Source organism: Trachurus trachurus, assembly GCF_905171665.1.
Source record: "Trachurus trachurus genome assembly, chromosome: 8".
Classification (NCBI taxonomy): domain Eukaryota; kingdom Metazoa; phylum Chordata; class Actinopteri; order Carangiformes; family Carangidae; genus Trachurus; species Trachurus trachurus.
This window is the reverse complement of record NC_139905.1, coordinates 6,836,400-6,855,498: the sequence shown is the minus strand read 5'-3', so window position 1 is coordinate 6,855,498 and position 19,099 is coordinate 6,836,400. Positions and strand designations below refer to the sequence as shown.

The following is a 19,099-nucleotide window of genomic DNA, read 5'->3' as shown; positions in this document are numbered from 1 at the left end:
AACTGCCTCCTTGTCATACGCCAATACGAGCATTTGAGCATTTTTAAAAAGTCACGACACCTGGAGCCTAGACCTACACACACACACACACAGTCCAGCTGAAGCACAGTAGAAAGATGGCAGTGGCGAGACAGCGGCGCCGGCCCCCGTCGCCGGCAGAGTCCCCCTACCTCTTGTTCTCACAGGTTTTATGTTTGATGTTGCCATTCACAGATTGCTGCATTGTACATTTTACTGGAATGTAAAGTGTTGATTTGTGACAATAGTTGATTATTATAAATTTTTTTTTCCATTTTTTTTTATTTTGATATGTATATTTATTGTAAATTTGCTGTCTGATAGAACCATCGGTGTGAGATGAGGACACTTTTCTAACATGTTTAAACGTTTGGAAGCGACAACGATTGTGAGAGTTTCTTAGACACGGAATCAGGAAGGTAATTGTTTTTTTGTTTTTTTTTGCTTGGTCCGCATGAAGTATTGCACAGAAATAGATTTACGCTCTTCTCTTTGTGTTCCTTGACTGTGATGCAAGCTGTCTAATTTTACTCAACGCAACAGATAAAAAGAACAATGACCTGTGATAATGTTTGCCATCGTCTAAGAAAGTCGGGCACTTGTGTGATGACGAAACCCAGTGATGTTCAGTTGCTTCCTGATGAGTGTGTTGTTAATCTTGGTGCATCTCATGAAGAAAAGAAAAGAAAAGCATCCTCATCTTTGCTCTCTCTCTCTCTCTTGTTTTTGCCCTTAACGGTGAAACCATCCTCTCTTTACCCTTGAAAAGTACCAGCCATGTCAATAAAGTTGGCCTCCTCTGGGTTTCCCCTTAAATGTTTGTTTCATTTCATTTCAATTTAATTCCACAACACATCCCCCCCTATACGGGCTTCAACACCATCACAGGCATTACAATTTAGCACACCTCACCCTGTCATTAATATAATGTAAAGACCAAATATGATTGAGAGAATAGTCGATCAGTTCTCAGATCAGCTAAATCCTACTGGTGAATTTCTGTGGCGTCCTCCCCGAGCTTTACCTCCTTTAGACAGTTGTTTGTTTTTCTCCTTTTATATGACGAACCAACTATTTAAAATAGTTTGTTGGCCTTGTGGCTCTTTTCATTATGTTGAGCAGAATATGGGCTTATAACCAATTTTGATCAGTTATATTGGCTGGATTCGATTTTTTTGGTGGGGGGATTTTTAACCATAGACATAATATACGTAGGGTGACATCAGGTAAATTGGGCCATCAGGTAAAATGAGCCAGTTAAGGTTTGAGCCTCCTAGCTTTTTAAGTTTTAACAGGCAATGGCTGTAAATGATTTCAAATTGTTGCTACAACTGTACTTGAAAAAAAACAATTGGTTTGAGTGGTCTCTGGTTGCTGTTGTGGGTGGGACAATGCTTTATATCCAGCCTGCTGAGGAGAAGTGTGCGAAAAGTGGCCTGGCAAACAAATTTCACTTGAAACTGATAAGGTTGATAACTCCGTAAAAAAACAGATCTACAATAAAAAATGTGATTTATAATACACATTGTGATTCCCCCCATTGGATAGAATGCAAAATTCTTGCTAAGCTTACTTATTTTTAATTTAAATCCATTTTTTGTGGGTGGCTCAATTTACCTTAATGCATCATGGTAAATTGAGCCATGCATTTCAGCTAAAATGGGCCACATACAAAACACAGTCTTACACTGAAGTTACACAGAAATTGAGGGTGCAAAACATGTTCAAAGTTAGATATATATCCAAGGTTGGTCAGTGCCACTCATGGTGCCATTAGCACTGTGGGGGAAAAAATGGCATCTATAATGCCACACACACACATTCACACACAGTAAAAGAGCCTATAACATAGTCAGTTAACAAAGAGCATAGCAACAACATGATCATGTAATTTTAAAATGCATTTTAAGATTAGAAAATGTCTTCAACCTCTTATGTATTCACTGTTAATGTTAAGTTTAGTGTTGTAGTTTAGTAGTAGTGTCAATTAATTATTAAAATTTAAATGATTTCTGCTAAAATTACTGTGTTGTTCTCTCTTGGCCCAATTTAACTGAACGGCTGGCCCATTTTACCTGAACCTTCATCGTACCTCGAGAGGGAATATCCCGATACTTTAACTCTCATAATTCCAAAATAATTATACTTTTTAATTTTTTTTTCACACAGAAACATTTAAGAGACCTATGTCGATTTTTAAAAATATCAATGGATTTCATGCATAGCGTTTTTGATGGTCTTATTAATCATTCACCAAAAAGTGGCCCATTTTACCTGACTTCACCCTATCTTTATGTCTATGGTTATGACCAGTGGTGTAGTCTCTGTGATACGCAGGTTTACCCACTTAAAATGCATTCATATTTTAGGATATCCACTACAACAAAACTATCTATCTAGTCTACTGTACGTCAGGGGTGTCAGACGTGCAGCCCACATGCCAAAACCGTCCTTCCAGAGGATCCGATCTGGCTCAGAGGATGAATTTATCAAGTGTGAAAGTTACATATAAGACAGACAGTCACAGAGGAGGGCATAAGGCTGCTGAAATTGCACATATTTTTTATCAAGAAATTTCAAATTGTTCTTATGTTTTGTAAAAGGATAGTTTATTTCATGTAAACACCTTAATCATGTACTTCTTTGCACTAAAACAAAGGGAAAGGCTTATAGTTTTCATTATCTATAGGTTTTTATGCAGTTATTTTACTGGGCCCCCTTAACCCCCCCCCATAAACTACCCCCCCTGCTGAAAACTCATTTCTGCTGCGCTGCATCAAACGGCCGCTAGATGGCGGCGTTTCCCTGTTGCAGTTTGTTGCTGTGGTTGCTAGGATACCGGATGTTGTAGTGTGTGGTGGATACTGAGCGGAGACGTGCTTTCTGTGAGTGTTGTTGCTCTTAAAAAAACACACAAAAAAAAGAAATTTAAAGTGACTAAAATGTCGGACAACGATGGAGACGAAGATGGTCAGAAGCCGATGAATGTATTTACAACCTTGATGGCCGAAGGCGACTGGTTGTACCTGAAAGGAGAGTATAAAAAGGCCGTGGACAGTTTCACAACGGTAGGTGCCAAGAAGTTAAAAGTTCAGCAGCTTTTTTTTTTCTTTTTAAACTTTATTTGTTTCAAATCATTTACACAACTATCATTTTTTTTCTTTGTCTTTGTCTTTTTCTTATTTTTGCTTTTCTTTTTCTTTTCTCTCTCTTCTTTCTTTCTTTTTTAGGCATCTGGAGGTTTTGCTCCAACAGTATTTCGTTGTAAATGCACAATGGCAATAAAGATCTTAATTAATAAGTGTTGGAATGACATTAGAAAGGGAAATAACACAAATAAATAAATAATAATACTAAAAATATTGCAAATATACAATGCAAAAGTCCAGCAGCTGTCCTCAGTGAAACTCATTGTCTTGTGTGTTTTTCATTGTCAAATGTGAAATTAACTTTTTGTTTCTGTGTCCAGGCCCTGGGTTTAAAGGCTGATGATAAGAACTGCTTCGTGGGCCGAGCTAAATGTTACCTGAAGATGGGTCAGTCTGAAAACGCTTTAAAAGATGCAGAGGCTTCACTCAGAGAGGATAAATCCTTTTTCGAGGTAGAAATGCAGAAATATTTATGACTGTGCTTTCCATTGCCCACCAGGCCCCCTCCTGCCAGCTCTCTACTGTGAATATGAGAGTATTTTTATCATGATTTTTTTTAGGGTTTGTACCAGAAGGCAGAGGCTTTATACCACATGGGAGAATTTGAATTTGCACTGGTTTTTTACCACAGAGGACAAAAGCTGCGTCCACAAATACAGGAGTTCAGACTGGGCATCCAAAAAGCACAGGAGGCCATAGAAAACTCTGTCGGTAATATGAAGAAACTTTAACAGAATTTCTCGACTTAAATCGAAATCACTGTGTTTTATGAATATCCTCTCTGACGCTTAAATTTTGAACCATCACAGGTCCTCCCTCTGTGAAACTGGAGATTAAAGGAGACCTATCAACTCTCCAGAAAGATGAAGAGGTGAGTCTTTCACCTGCCCTTCCGTAATCCAGTATTTAATATGCCTGCTAAGAGGCAGAGCTGTTCAAATGATAACCATCCTACAGCCATGAGACATTTCTACTGAAGCAGGGAATAGGAAAATAAAATAAGGAAATCCTGCACAGTGTTTGAGTCTTTTACCCATGATCATGTCTCTAATGTATCTGTGTTTCTTAATAACCAACTTTTAAAGAGAGTGCGACCACTTACTGCTATTGAGCATCTGTCAACGGCGAAAAAACAGCAGACACAGAAGATCCCCAAGAGTGAGAAGACGACCAAACAGCTGCTGGGAGAGTTTTACCATGACAAGAAATATCTAGAGAAGCTACTCAAAGATGGAGGTGCCGTGTTAATCATTTATTATTTGTCTCGCTACATCATTGACAGCTTCAAATTAGTTTCTCTACCAATGATACGTTCCCGTTTAATCAGCTGATATTTTGTTTCACAATGATCCCCAGATTTGGTAAAAGGCAAAACGAGGAGCGGGGAGCGGCTGCAGGACGTCATTCAGAGCTCGCTGAAGTACCTCGACTCTTGTACTGAGTTGTGGAACCAGGAGAGGCCTGCGTGTGCGAAGGAGCAAAGCCGTAAGATGGCAAAACCAAAATTTAGCAGAGCCCATGAACCCACTGAGGCTCTGCTGAAGAGCCTGGACGACATTGATGCAGGTAAATCCAGCTGAACTTTCAGCTTGGTGCCTTTCTGCTTTTAAAGGGATCGTTCAACATTTTGGCAAATTGGCCCATTGCCATAATCCCTATAGTCATAGCAGCAGGTTTGTTACCTTTAATTGTCGGTGCAAGCTATATTTAGAACAGCGGAGCAGAGCCACAAGCTGCTCTGAGCTACGCTACGGAGGCTCATGGGATTTCTTGGTTTCCCTCATCAAATACACAATGCCTCATCAAATACACAATCCAACAACTCCAAAATGCTCTGGTGGACAAGTTGTGACCTGCACATTCACCACGCTATGAGATAATAACAGAACATTACCAGACAGAGTTGTTTTAGAGGTAAATTCATCCAAAACCACTGATGCACGTTAACGTCGGACACAACTTGTCTACCAGAGCGTTTTGGAGTTGTTGGATTGTGTATTTGATGAGTTTGATGAGGGAAACCAATAAACCCCATGAGCCTCCGTAGCGTAGCTCTGAGCAGCTCGCGGCTCTGTTCTGCCGTTCTAAAAACAGTTTGCACCGACAAATAAAGGTAACAAACCTACTTCTAAAACTATAAGGATTATGGCAATGGGTCAGTTTGCCAAAATGTTGAACTATCCCTTTAACCCCAACATGCTAATGCTACATGTTGTCTTAGAGTTGGCATCTGGAAACGCAGCAGGGAGTCTCAGGAAGGCAAAAGAGCTCTTGAAGACAGTGCAGGCGTGGCCGGAGAAAGATGCGCCCAATAAGAAAGAGGTGTTAGGCGGCCTGCACAGCTGCATCGGCAACGCTTTGATGGACCTGGGAGAAATGGAGAAAGCATTGGAGCATCATCAGAAAGACTTGGAGTTGGCTAAACAGTGGTGAGAACCTGACAAAACAGTACACAACAAGAGGAGTGAAACATGTCGAACAATGAGAGATTTAAATGTTTAATCATCTTCCCTTTCAACAGCAAACTCCCAGAGGCGATGTCCAGGGCGCTGGACAACATCGGCAGATTATACGCCCAAACTGGACAGTTCACTCAGGCCATTGAGTTGTAAGTAGATCATGAAATACATCCTGCACTTGTGAAATATGTGATACAGTCATCCGTCCTAACCTCAGCTGTCTGAACCACCACCAGGATGATTGTAATATAAGTCAGTTACAACACTTCCTGTTCAGAATAACCTGATTCTTTCTTTCTACACTTGGTAAAATGAGCCTTTAATCCACAATCGAGGAAGCAGCAGACACAGACTGCTTTAGAAGGAGAAATTATTTGAGTTGATAAAGGGTTTTGTTTTACTTTTGTTGACAGTATTTGTGTTACAGCTCTGTAGTTCAACTCTTTAGTTGTTCAGCTGTTGAAAACGTTTGCACATTTTGTTGAAGTTCATTATAGAGTTCAAAAGATGTACCACACAGACACCCACACACACACACACACACCCGCTTAATGCACCATGTTGTGACTTGTACCATCTCACCACTTGTGTCTTAGACTCAACCAACATTTCCTGTTTGTCTTGCAGAGATAACCGCCGCACCATTTAACAGCTGGCATGTGTGTAGCTAGTTTGTATTTAATGTTGAACTCACTGGCTTACGTAAAAGACACAAACAGGAACGTTCATGAGAAATATTACAACCATCACTGACCTGCATCATTTTATATATATAGACATATAAGATTGACTGGAGGAGAGTGGCTCTGTATTGATTTCACTTTCTTTTCTCTGTGTCGGTGACTCAGCTGGGAAAAGAAGATTCCCCTGGTGCGTGGTGGGCTGGAAAAGACCTGGCTGTTCCACGAGATCGGTTGGTGCTACATGGAGCTTGATCTGCACAGAGATGCGCGTGACTACGGCGTCCGTTCAGCCGCTGCGGCCGATGAAATTGTGGACGAGAAATGGCAGATAAACGCCAACGTGTTGGTGGCACAATCAGAATGTAATTCTCTGTCTAATTTTTGATGAACGGTCGGTCATCTTCTCGCGCTGTACTGACCTGAGCCTTAATAATAATAATAATAATAATAATGTCCTCTCTGTTTATTATCAGTGAAACTTGGAAACTTTGAGTCCAGTGTTGAGAGCTTTGAGAGAGCGCTGATCTTCGCCAAACTGCAAGAGGACGACTCGGCCATGACTGATGCTATCCAGAAGGTTCCCTTTCCCTTTCACTTTCCCATTCCCATCGTCTGAGCTTCATTTAAAGATATTTTTAAACTCTTGACATTTATCATTCTTCATTTCAGGCTCTTGATGACGCAAAACAACACCTGTCATAATGACTGAGTGCAGCCTGAAATAAAAAGAGAGAGGAGAACTATCAGTGGTCAGAAGAAGAACAGTCATCTTCCTCAGATTGGTAACAGAGATATCCAAGTCTCAGTTCTGTTTAAGATGACTTGTAATGAAAAGACTTTGAATGTATTTGTCTCTGAGTTTGATATGTTTGTCATGTTTTCAATAGGAAAAATCAGCTTATTAAAAGGCCTGGAGTTCGCTTAAAGGTCTTGATGCACATAGACCAAAGTGACTTGTCAAAATAGCAACAAAAATGAACTCCAGTCGTAACCATAATAAAGCAGACATTGAATCGGTCAAATGTTATCAAAACGAGAAGATCACACCCACACTCTGTTGATAAAAGTGGATTGTACACATGTAAACTGATACTGAGAAGTAAGAATAGTGATATGGGGAAGTTGTTTAAAGGCCCAGATCTGGCCTTCATCCTGCTTTATATATAAGTTACCTGAGAAAACAGTAAGAATATCTTTGTGTAAACAGTCGTACTTTCCAAAAGCTATTTCATTTTTGCTTCTGGAGAACAGATGATATTAATTTCAGCTCTGTAAATATTTTCTGTTCAATATGTTCAAGCCAGAATCTATTTGCGGGGCTGAGTTTTGTCAAATTCCAATGAAAACGACCTTTGCAATGCAGATGTCACTTGATATAAATCACAAGGGAATTTAATCACACAGTCCCTTTACCAAGTGAAAGTTCCCCACACTGAGCTGTGTTTACTTCAGGGAACTTCCCATGTCACACCTCGACTGTATCTGTTACCAGACATGCATGAGCGCTTCCTGCAGGCTTCAGGCTAACACTGACCACTTCAGAGAGCAGAATTACAGTTTATGGTTGAGTGTCCCTTTTTATTTACATAGCACTGATTCACAACAGAAGTTATATCAAGGAAACTTTTCAAACAGAGCAGGTCCAGACCTCCTCTTCATTAATACGTATTTACAAAAGAGTATTTTCAGTTCCCTCAGTGGAGAGGAAAGGCTTCCTTTAAGAGGCAGAACCAGACTGCGGGTGGGTGTGAGCCAGCTGTGTGTGACCTGTAGGAGTGAAATGAAAAAAAAAAATAGAGAAATGTTCATCACACATGCACATAAATACACATCCTGCTCACACACAAGAACAGATGACAAAAAATGTCTTAAATTAATTAATGAAGTAACAAACACAAACAAAATACTGAATAAAAAAACAAAAAAGTAGACACAATACACAAAATAAATAGCGCTAAAATAGATAATTATATTGTATAATAGTACAGTCACTATGTTTTACATATCTTGTGTTTTCTTTTATTGCAGAGAGTTTTAATGTTTTATATTAATACAAATCAAGTACAATACAGTTTAAATATATGAGATTAAAATAAAATTGTAGCTGGGGCATAATCATAGACTGTAAAAAGAAGGGCATAATTTTATTTATTCTAATGTAAATGTAGATAAAGTAAAGAACATTGAGGTAATACAAAGCAAATAACACAATCGATTAAATTACAAATTCATTAGATGGAAAAAAAAGACAAGTTACATAAAAACAAAACACTTATTTTATAATTTAGAGATAAAATACAATTTTATAAAAAGGAGACAATTTTGGAAATGAATCAGAAAATTTCTGTTTGTAAATTTAAAAAATTGCATAAAGAAAAAATAATTTTAAACAGAATATTCAAGACAAAATTGTTATTCGGGTTGTTTTCATAACAAACAATACATTTTTAGATTTAAGATTTTTAAGATTTGTACTTCCGGTATCAGGGGCGTGTCCGTGGCCCCGCCCAGTTGCGCGTTCCCGGGAGTTTCCGTCTCTTTCCGCCCCGCGCCCCGCGCCGCCCCTCCCTCTCCTTGAAGAGCGCTGCCCAGGATTGCCTTGTCATTGTATCCGGAGAGAAACGCGTGGTCAGCGGCACCACCGACAGCTCCACCTCAGCAGCAGCAGCAGCGGCAGCAGCGGAGGCAGCAGCAGCAGCAGCAACTGGTAAGCCTGGCATTTTTTACCCAACAATAGCCCCCACCCACCCCCTCACCACCTCTCCTCCACCACCACCACGCTGACACCCTCCGCTCCTCCGTTACCTCCTTTGTTTACTCTGAAATATCACGTCAATAAGTTGCTCCGGTCTCTAGTTCGCTCCCTGGTGAGTTGTTTGCGTGCATGTCCATGAGACGTGGCGCTGCTTTTATCCACTTTAAAGTCGCTGCCAGACCAAATTGTTTTTGTCTGGCTGGCGTGCTAGCGTGAGTGAGGTGCACGGACGCCACTCCCCGCCCGGCCACATTGTGCAGTTACTAAAAAAATCTAACGCCAGACCTTGTGTTTAAAACAACATTTAACCTCATTTAACCACCGTTTTCTACTGTTCTATGACAGAAAATGTTATTTTTAATTAACCTAATGTGATTATATTGAGTTAAACCTGCCTTTTTAATAAGAAAAAATAAAGAAATAATGAATAAAACATCCTCTCACCCAGTCGCATTCACAGCTGCTGCAGCTTTCACTATGTAAATGCGTGAAATGAATGTGAAAGTGTTGATATTCCCAGTTTTTTTTTTTTTTTTTAGTGTGTGTTAGGTTTCAGTTGTGTGTTCTCCACATTGAGGAGTCAGTTGGGGTGGAGAGGGGGGGCAGGTTGGTCTTTGTTGAGAGCTTCCCCTTCTGTCTCATGACACGACGAGGCGTCGCACTACATCTGTTAAATCAGCATTTATAATAATAACAACACACACAAACCTTACACATACACACGCACTGTGACGTTTGGGGTGAATCTGCAGCTGCACGGTGGAGGTCGCTGTGCTATGATGTAATCACACTTTACTGCGATGCCCCATTTTCTTTAACTACCCTTTGTCTTATGTTTCTCTTGGCAACCCTCTAAATTTCTCCCCATGTGAGGCCTGAACACACACAAACACACATATTCATCCAGTCATGCTTGTGCATCTCCACCTCTGAGCTCCTGTTGTTAATTTCTTTTAATGCATGCTGGTAGAAATTAAAATGGTATTAAGTTGGAGCATCATGTTGCCCACACCCATCCTGTGTGTGTGCAACAAGGGCTGAACCCTGATTGAACATAAATCATCATACGAGCTTCAAATGTTGTTGTTGTTTCAGATCCACTGGGTTATAAATTATAGACGTGGGTGAGTTCACCTACTACTGCACCGAGGGGAAAATAGAAATTTGTCGTTAAATTATGGAGGAACGTCCTCCTGTCCTGTATGAGACATTATGACCTCAGTCCTCAGCTGCATGTGGTCAGACGGCAGAATGCAGCTGATGTACATGTTCATCTGAGCCAGCTGGGAGATCAGTTTCTGATTTATGTATCGTTGATCATGTGACAAACGGCCTCCCTCTAAATCAGATTTTACTTTTGATTTAGAAATATGACATAAGAAGTCTAAACGAGTAGATACATGACTCATGTTGATACTGGAAGACGTCGACAAACCACTTTTTAAATGCTTCAATTTTGGTGAAAACACGCAATCATTATTCTTTAACTTATTTTTTATTGGTTTATACCTATTATTATAAAATACAGAGTAAAGGGGGGAAAATACAGAACAGACGATCATGGAACGAGGATTTAAAAAAGAATAACAGTGAGTCAGTGTCAGTATCGTTTATACAATTAAAGCGACGAGTCAAATGTTGGACTCGTTCTGCTCCAGTCCATTTGTTTCTTTTATGCATTTCCCGTTTGTGTCCTTCTATATAATTAAGTTTTTTTTCCTTTTAATGCGACCACACACTGAGCACTGAGTGCATTTCAATTAACGTCCAGCTAGCACACATAAGTCCATATATTAAATGTTTGATGACTTGCCCGATTAAGGGGAAATGGCTTTAACGTGTTTGCAACAGGAAGGAATGAAATGGGGAAAAGTCAACAAAGGACGAAACGGAAAAAGTGCTGAATGTTTGAACGTTATCATTAAACTAAAAACTGATGAGGTGGCATCATTCGGGCCAAGAGCTGGAGAGAAAAGGTGGTTTTTAAACAGCTGCATTAAAGTTAGTGGGTGGGGAAGTGTTGGCGTTTTAATGAACTGACTCGTCGTCGTTGCTGAGCTGATTATAAACTGTGTCTTTTGTTTCTGAAGGTACATGGTGGTGTCTCCAGGCAGACTGACTGTAAACCAGACATGGATACTGAGGTTTTAGATGCGTCAGAGACTCCACAGCAAGAGGAGGCTGTAATGGAAAAAGAGGTTGTGTCGAAACTGGAGGCAGCGGTGGAATCCACGGAGCCTGAGAAGCCACCAGCTGCTGGTGAGGGGCCCGAGCAGCAGCCGGCGGTGAACGGTCACGACGACGACGACGCACAACAAGTCATCGAACATGTCAAAGTAACAGAGGAGCTGGTTGTGACAGAAAATGTGACGCAGTCCGAGGAGAAAACAGAAATGGAGATTGAAAAGTGTGAGCTGGAGCTGGAGCTGGAGTCGGAGCTGGCGGCGCCCGGGGCAGGGGCAGCGGCCGCAGCAGCAGCAGCAGAACCAGATGAGTCATCTGAAAAGATCTCTGACCCAGTTGCAGCTTTAGAGACAGAACCAGAGGACAGTCAGCCAGAACAGCAGCAGCCGGTGCCAGCGAATGACCCAGAGCCTGAGCCTGTGCAAACGCCTCTGGCAGAGAGCGCCCCTGTCCCCGAGCCAGAGAAACCGGCAGAATCGCTTCCAGAAGCCGAGCCGCCGCAAGAGCAAAAGCAAACATCACCTGAACCGGCACCAGTCGCAGCGCAGCAGCCGCTCAACACGCAGCAGGAGGAGGAAGAGGAGACGACGGCGTCCGGACCGGTGGTGGTGGTGGAGGCCATGAAGACCGTGGAGGCAGAACCAGAGGCGGCGAAAGATGTGGATGTGGCAGCCGAGCCTGCGAAGAAGAAGGAGGAGGAGGAGGGAGAGGAGAAAACAGCAGCGGTGGTGGTGGTAGAAGTTCCCGCCGAGAAGCCGACAGAAGCTGTGACACTAAAGGAGGAGAGTTCAGCCGAGCCTGTGAAACCTGAAGAGGACAAGAAGGAAGTGGAGCCTGAGCAGCTTCCAGAAGGAGCAGGAGAAGGAGGAGAAGCTGTTGCATCTGAGCAGAACAACGTGGAGCCGGAGCCAGAGGAGGACCCCGACCCCGCCCCCGGCTCGCTGTCCTTCGCCATCCTGGAGCGAGACCAGACCAAAGACGCGCTGCGCTCCTCACGCACCCTCATCGTCCTCCGAGGCCTCCCCGGCAGCGGGAAGAGCTTCCTGGCCCGCGCCATCGCCGACACCTACAAAGACCACCACTGCTCCGTGGTGCGCGCCGACGACCACGGCGTCAAGCCAGAGAGTCCCGAGTCGTCCGCCGACGGGTACAAGGCTCTGGACGCGGCGGTGGCGAGCTGCTGCGGTGGCGGCGGCGCCTCGGCCACGTCCTCGGTGCTGGTCGTGGTGGACGACACCAACCACACCCAGGACCGGCTGGCCCGCCTGGGGGAGATCGCCGAGGAGCAGCACCTCGTCGCCATCTTCCTGGAGCCGCTGACGGAGTGGAGCAGGGACCCGGCGCAGCTCGCCAAGAAGAGCCGGCGAGGGCTGGAGGAGGCGACGCTGGAGGCCATGAAGGCGTCGCTGGAGGAGGTGACGCTCCCGCTCTACTTCGGCTGGTTCCTCCTCTCCTCGGTGCAGGACAAGGTCCGCTGCACCTCCATGGACTTCCTGAAGACGCTGGACACCTTGGAGGCCTTCAAGAAACACATAGCAGACTGTGAGTGTGTGTTTTGTTGTTGTTGTTTTTTTTTAGGTTTTTTCCGTCATTATAAAACTGAATGCATCAGAGATGAATCAGCTGATCTTGTGTTGTGTTCACAGTCACCGGTAAAGCGGAGAAGGAGGTGGATCTGGAGCAGTACTTCGAAGCCAAAGGAACTCTGCACTGCACTACAAAGTTCTGTGACTATGGGAAAGCAGAGGGGGCCAAAGAGTACGCACTGAAGCCTGTAAGAAACACACTGGTTAACATTTTGTACATTTATTAACCTGCATTTTTTTAATTGGGTAACAACTAGAGCCACAGCAATTAATTGAACAATAATCAGTTATTAAATTAATCTTCAACTATTTTGATACAGTAATCGAATCATCAGTTTGAGTAGTTTTTTAAAGGTGTTAGCTACAAGTTTAATTCCTCCCAGCCAGTAAGTGTCAGCTACGCAGCTAGTAGCTAAAGCTAAGCTAACGCTAACCGTATTTAACGAGCAGCAGCTCCGGTGTCGACAGCGGACTGGAAACACATCTGAATCATTTCACACTAACTCACCTGCAGACGAACCCGACAAACCTGCAGCATCATCACGCCTGCACCGGAAACGTTACAGTACCGGCTGACTGTTAGCTAGCATTAGCATTAGCATGATGCCATTTTCTCCACAGAGCTATCAGGATCTGGCTCCCCCCCTGAGCTCCACCTCACGTAACATCAACATACTAATGCTGTTGGTGCAGAGATCATTTCATGCCGAGTCGCCGACATTGCCAACGTAACCAGATGTAAATATTTATATATTTTGGACCCATCAAAATTTATAAAACAATTATTTATGTACCCTTTAAAAAAAAAAAAAAAAAAAAATTTATTCAGCACCCCTCTAGACGTTCTATGGATGTATTATTTTTGAAAAATGAACCGTTTTGAAAGAAAAAAAGTTTTAGCTATAAAAAGTCAAAATTCAGCTTCTTAAATGTGAATATTTCTGGTTTCTTTGTTCCTTTATGACGATAAAATGAGTCTCTATTTGGTTTGTGGACAAAACAAGACATTTGAGGACATCATCTTGTGGTTTGAGAAACACTGACATTTTTCAACATTTTATTGACCAAACAACTAATCGATTAATCGTTTAAATAATCGATAATTAAAATAATCGTTAGTTGCGGCCCTAGAAACAACCGATCTGATGGTTTTATCTCCTCTCTGCTCTCCAGGCTGTCAAAGAACTCTATGGTTCTTCATTCGAGCTGTCCCTGAGCGCGCTCTTCGTCACTCCTCGCACGGTCGGTGCCCGAGTGTCGCTCAGCGAGGAGCAGCTTCTGCTGTGGCCGGACGACGCCGAGAAGGAGGCGGCGCCCTCCGACCCCACCGCGGCCTCGCTGCCTCTGGGGAGCCGCGCCCACGTCACCCTGGGCTGCGCGAAGGGCGTGGAGCCGGTGCAGACCGGCCTGGACCTGCTGGAGATCGTGGCGCTGCAGCAGGACGGCCAGCAGAGGGAGGTGGCGGCCGAGATGGAGCTGGGCCAGCTGACCTACTACGACGAGGGCCGGTGGCTGCTGCAGCTCCGCGAGCCCATCTGCGTCCCCGCCTGCTTCTCCAGCTACTACTCGAGCAAGGAGCAGGAGCCCGCCAAAAAAGAACCAGAGAAGAAGAAGAAGCCAAAGTGCACCATACTGTAAAATGGCAGATTTCTTTCTTCTTTTTTTTTTCTCTCTCTCTTTGGGGTAGGGGAGGGGGGATGTGTGGCCGGGATGACTGGTGAATTTAAAAACTTAGGCTTAACTCTGTGCAAGGTTTGTGTGTTTGTGCAGTGTTTAGGGATTCAGTAATAATAGCCACCCTAAATCCACAAGCTGTGTGCCTTTTTACTGTTGATTTGCACCACAACCCAAGATGCCTTCGGTCCAGTGAGGCTCGTCCTTTTTTTTTGTCAACGTTCAAGTATCTCGTTTCACATATCAGTGCCAGAGTTTGCAGTAACCTGGCTGTTCGCTGAGGTGTTGTCGGCTGCAGTTTTAGCTAGTTTAGCCTCCTCCTCCTCCCACAGCTCCACGGCTCCCTACGACGTAGACGTCCTCCTCTATACATGTCAGTGTTCTCAGTATTCAGATGTGAATGGAAATAATAATAATAATAATAATATAAAAAAACAAAAAACAAACTAGGTACTCTCATTGCATGCATCCCTGGTTACCAGTAGCAACATTAACACACTTTTCTGACCTGCTAACAGTAGCTCCGCCTCTTCAACATATCTGTCTGGTGTTTAGTTGTAAATTATAAAAGGAAAAAAAAAAAAAAGGACAAGCTGTTATTTCTGTGTATGTGTGCGCAGCCTAGGAAGTTAATTGTTACAATAGCGTACGGGCCAAAGTTATCTATTTGATTAAGTGTATTAGAGTGATGTCATTTATAGAGGTTCTTCCTTGTAAAATCTTTTGCACTGTGCATCGTTTGAAAGGGAGAAAGCTGATGAATTTGGCATTTGTTTTTTCAGCAGCTTGCACTTAGTACTTATCATGCTGTGAAACCAAGTCCATGTTTTGCAATCTTTTTCTACTGCGCAAGACTGCACCATCGACCCCCCCCCCCCCTTTCCCCTTCCCCCTTCTCCTCCTCCTCTTCCTCCCCTCTTGAACAGCACTTCATGTATTTGCATTTTGACTCCTCTGTGACTGTAATTTTTGAAGGGCAACTCCTACTTTTGTGTAGCTCTTTACGAATCACTATTTTTGCACTTGTTTTGTACACTTAATAAAAAAGAACATGCTTTGCTCCAGTACTGCCGTTCGCCCTGTGTTCAGTCAAAAAGAAAAAAAAGCCTATGCACTTTCCCTGTTTATATCTGATGCACATGGTTATTTTCTCACAGCACTCACCTGTAGTTGACTTTCGAAAACAGCAGAGGGCGCTCAATACCCGCTGTAATACATTAAATATAAACATGCCAGTAGGCTTTATAGTCAGGTATTTACAGCTTCTTATTAAATTCACTTTTCTACACGGCTTTCTCAACTCTACAGATTCTGTTTTGAAATGTTGTGCCACAGACTGGATGTCACTGTTTCACCATGTTTTATTTGCATAAGAATCTGGCACAGTAAAAACCAAAAAAAATCCACTTTTACCAGTTTCCATGTGATGTCTTGACATGAGCTGCTGTCATTATTAAAGTTTGTGGAAGTTGCAGCATCACTTTGCCCACACACAACCCTGACTAAACAGAAAAATGAACATTAAAGCTTAATGTTGTTTCAGATCTATTGGATTAAATTATAAACCACAGTGTGTTTGTTCACCCACTGCACCTCCTCCAGTGTCTCTCTCTGTCTCTCCTTCTGTTTTAACTTCCAGTATGAGACATTACAGTGATTAAAAATGGTCCTCCAGAGGAACATGTGGTGTTTTCTACCTTTAAAACCCTCGAGTGTGATTCACTTTAGTGCACCCGCCCGCCCCTTCATGACTGTGCAGATTGTGTATTTTCAAACATTGTGCCACAGTCTGGGTTGCACCATTATGTCTGGTTTTGTCCTTTCATCTTCCATTTGCAGAAGAGTCTGGCACAGTAAAAAAAAAAAAAAAAAAGAAAGGCCTGAAAGATTTATCACATCCTGTAAAACTGCCAAAAAAGTGATGTTGGGCTCAGCTGTGATGTGCTCATTCCCAGCCGGCCAATCCGGTGCCTTAAAAGATGCAGCTAATTTGCATGAACACATTGAAACATACTTGTGCAACTGCAGCTTCTTTCTAATTGTTGCATCTTATCATTATCATCAAACACCAACCAACACACCCTGCTCCAAAGTTGTTGTTGTTTTTTTTAAATGAGAGTTTCCTCTATTTAAAACAATAAATAAACACCTGATCAATTGAACTGACTTTGCTCTGCATCATTTGGTCTAAAAATAACTCTTCGAGGTCCAGGCCAAGGACAGGTGAGGGAGCATGAACTCTACAAGAAGTCACTCTGTCACCTCAGGGTCCATGTGTTGGTTCTGGGTCCGGGTCAACTCGTGTCCTGATTGGCTGTCGTGGGAGATAAAGAACAATGTCAACCAATGAACAGCAGCGGTGAATGATTGCCCTGTTTTCCCCATGAGTGGTGTGTGTGGGAGCCTGGTGAAGAAACAAATGCTGCCTTCAAGGACTCCCGGAGTAACTGGTTTTTGAGTTGGGTCCAACAACTGTGAGATGGAGGCGTTTGGAGATCCAAGTGTGTTTTTGTAGAGGTTAATTACATAAATTCAGAAAGAGTGGCCCATTCAGAATAAAAATAGTTCATTAGATGTAAGGGTTAGGGTTATACAACTTGAGAAAGTCCATTGACAAAAGTAAGAACAAATAGTTCTATTATGCCATATGTAATAGGCTACAGTCTAGTTATATTTTGCTGCCATATTATTATTATTTTAAAATTCATTTTTGTTTAACTATTTCACAAACTGTTGATCTGAACTTCCCTACAGTTTTTGTTTGTGTACAAACATTTAATTTGTTAAGTAGCTTGACACCGAAGCTGTCAAATAAAAATGATATTTCCCTCTGAACTTTAAAGGAATAGTTAGTTAGTTAGTTAGTTAGTTAGTTAGTTAGTTAGTTAGTTAAACTAAGAGTGCAGAGAGAGGTGTCTGTGTTTTAATGTTGAAGCTGCAGAGAGTAAATCAGCTGTAAAAGCAGAAGTAAGAATTGTATTTATATTAAAATTAATATAAATATTGAATTATTGCAATTTTAAAATAATACTGATATTTTCTTCATGTTTAATCAGAGTAATTTCATCATGAATGACACGTATAAGATGATTAAAAATCTTTCCACCTTAAAAAAAAAAAAAACCTTCACACTTTCCCCTCGTCATCTGGGTTGAATTATTTAGAAAGATGCTCGTAAGACATATTTTTCCTACCGCCCCTGAATGCATCTAAAACAGAACGTTACAGATCGGACCAATCAGCGGCCGAGCAGCCTATCGGCAGATGACCGGTGGAGACAAAACTCCCAGCGAGCCTCGCTCTCCGGCACCACGGCTCTGACTCCACGGCGGCCAGAGTGGAGCAGCTGCAGCGGCGGAGCAAAGTCTCACATCCAGCGGAGCAGGAAAACTACAACAACCACAACCACACCGAGACAGAAAGGTAAAGAGAGAAAATACAAGTTTTAAAGAAAGTGTTTTATGTTGTGTGTTTCTTCCTCTAACTAACTAGTTTTTTTCCCTCTTTGTCTGACTGAGGATGGGACAAGTTGAACGAGCCGTGTTAAACCCCCCACTCCTCCTGCTTCATTGTTAATTAATGGGAGGTTTAATAAGCAGTGAGAGTGTGTATGTAGGCTATATGTGTGTGTGTGGATATTTGTAACCCACACACATACAGAGAGAGAGAGAAATGCACACACTACTAAGACAATGAATTGTTGTCTGACCGGTTTGTGAATGAATGAATCACTTGGCAGCAGAAATGTTCTTCTCTGGTAGGCTACTCAGTGACTCAACTGGTTTAACTGTTAGTTTGTAAGTTGAATCTGAACTTAAAGCTGCAACATCTAAAAAAAAAAAACTTAATTTATTTTGTATTTAAGTTTTTTAATCTGATTTCAGCTCCTCTCAGCATCCATCACCTCCAGTTTATTAAATAACTGTGTGTCATATGGACTTAGTGTTGTTGTTGTGCAGCAGTGATGATGTGTGACATCTCAGCTGCACGGAGAAAGTAGTGCATGATGGATGGATGGATGGATCTGTGGGTAAACGAAGCAGCACCGTGGTGACTCAGGGGCAACGATGATCAATAGTGAGAAAGGTCCATGACAGTCCCATTAATCCAGTTAAGAAATGGCTGCCAGAGAAGAGAGAGGGGGAGAGGGGGAGAGGGGGGGTCCACACTGAGCTTTCAGTTTAATGAAACACAGGCAGAGCAGGTATTTCTCCATCCCTGCAAGGTTACACAGTCAGAGGAGGTAATTAGAGAAACTCAGAGCCAGTCGGGCTGCTTCCTCTCTCGGCTCTGGAGTCTGTTTGAGAAGCTCCAACATTTACTTTCTGGGGTCTAGGGAATCAGGTGTGTTCATAATCCTGTCGTCCATCCACTGAGCGATGCATAAAACGATCCATTGCTTCATCTGCAAAATTTCTGTGTAGTGAGAGTTTCTGAAAATATGGCAGATCTCTGGTTTTATCAGACCAACCTGTAGATGGATGGAGACGGAGGCTGAAAAGGTGAAACTACGTCACGTTTAACATTTTAGGTTTGAAAGAGTGTTGAAAAATCAAAATAGTTGCTTTGAATTTGACAAAAAATTAGGCTA

The 19,099-nt window shown here is 42.5% G+C and overlaps 3 protein-coding genes across 3 annotated transcripts in view; all 3 read left to right on the top strand.

Moving 5' to 3' along the window:
• Positions 1 to 2,960: 2,960 nt before the first annotated feature.
• On the top strand, positions 2,961 to 6,925 carry odad4 (outer dynein arm docking complex subunit 4; the record flags this gene model as incomplete). Its single annotated transcript, XM_083977380.1, has 10 exons — positions 2,961 to 3,086; positions 3,488 to 3,619; positions 3,728 to 3,878; positions 3,977 to 4,038; positions 4,253 to 4,403; positions 4,524 to 4,733; positions 5,389 to 5,596; positions 5,689 to 5,775; positions 6,475 to 6,671; positions 6,783 to 6,925. The coding sequence occupies 10 exons, from the start codon at positions 2,961 to 2,963 to the stop codon at positions 6,923 to 6,925; spliced, it is 1,467 nt and encodes a 488-aa protein (XP_083833506.1).
• Positions 6,926 to 8,876: 1,951 nt separating this feature from the next.
• cnp (2'',3''-cyclic nucleotide 3'' phosphodiesterase) lies at positions 8,877 to 16,054 on the top strand. Its single transcript, XM_083977375.1, has 4 exons — positions 8,877 to 9,016; positions 11,155 to 12,790; positions 12,895 to 13,022; positions 14,008 to 16,054. Exons 2-4 carry the CDS (start codon positions 11,197 to 11,199, stop codon positions 14,470 to 14,472), a joined length of 2,187 nt encoding a protein of 728 aa, XP_083833501.1. The 5' UTR covers positions 8,877 to 9,016; positions 11,155 to 11,196; the 3' UTR covers positions 14,473 to 16,054.
• Positions 16,055 to 17,773: 1,719 nt separating this feature from the next.
• aclya (ATP citrate lyase a) overlaps positions 17,774 to 19,099 on the top strand; it is a 30,988-nt gene continuing 29,662 nt past the window's right edge. The window contains exon 1 of the mRNA XM_083977373.1: positions 17,774 to 17,931. The gene's annotated coding sequence lies outside the window, so the exon portion shown is untranslated. The remainder of the gene's footprint in view (positions 17,932 to 19,099) is intronic.

Coding starts and splice junctions, on each gene's coding strand:
- cnp (XM_083977375.1), top strand. CDS start 11,197: ATGGATACTGAGGTTTTAGATGCGTCAGAGACTCCACAGCAAGAGGAG. Junction 12,791..12,894: donor CAAGAAACACATAGCAGACT/GTGAGTGTGTGT, acceptor TTGTGTTCACAG/TCACCGGTAAAGCGGAGAAG. Junction 13,023..14,007: donor AAGAGTACGCACTGAAGCCT/GTAAGAAACACA, acceptor TCTGCTCTCCAG/GCTGTCAAAGAACTCTATGG.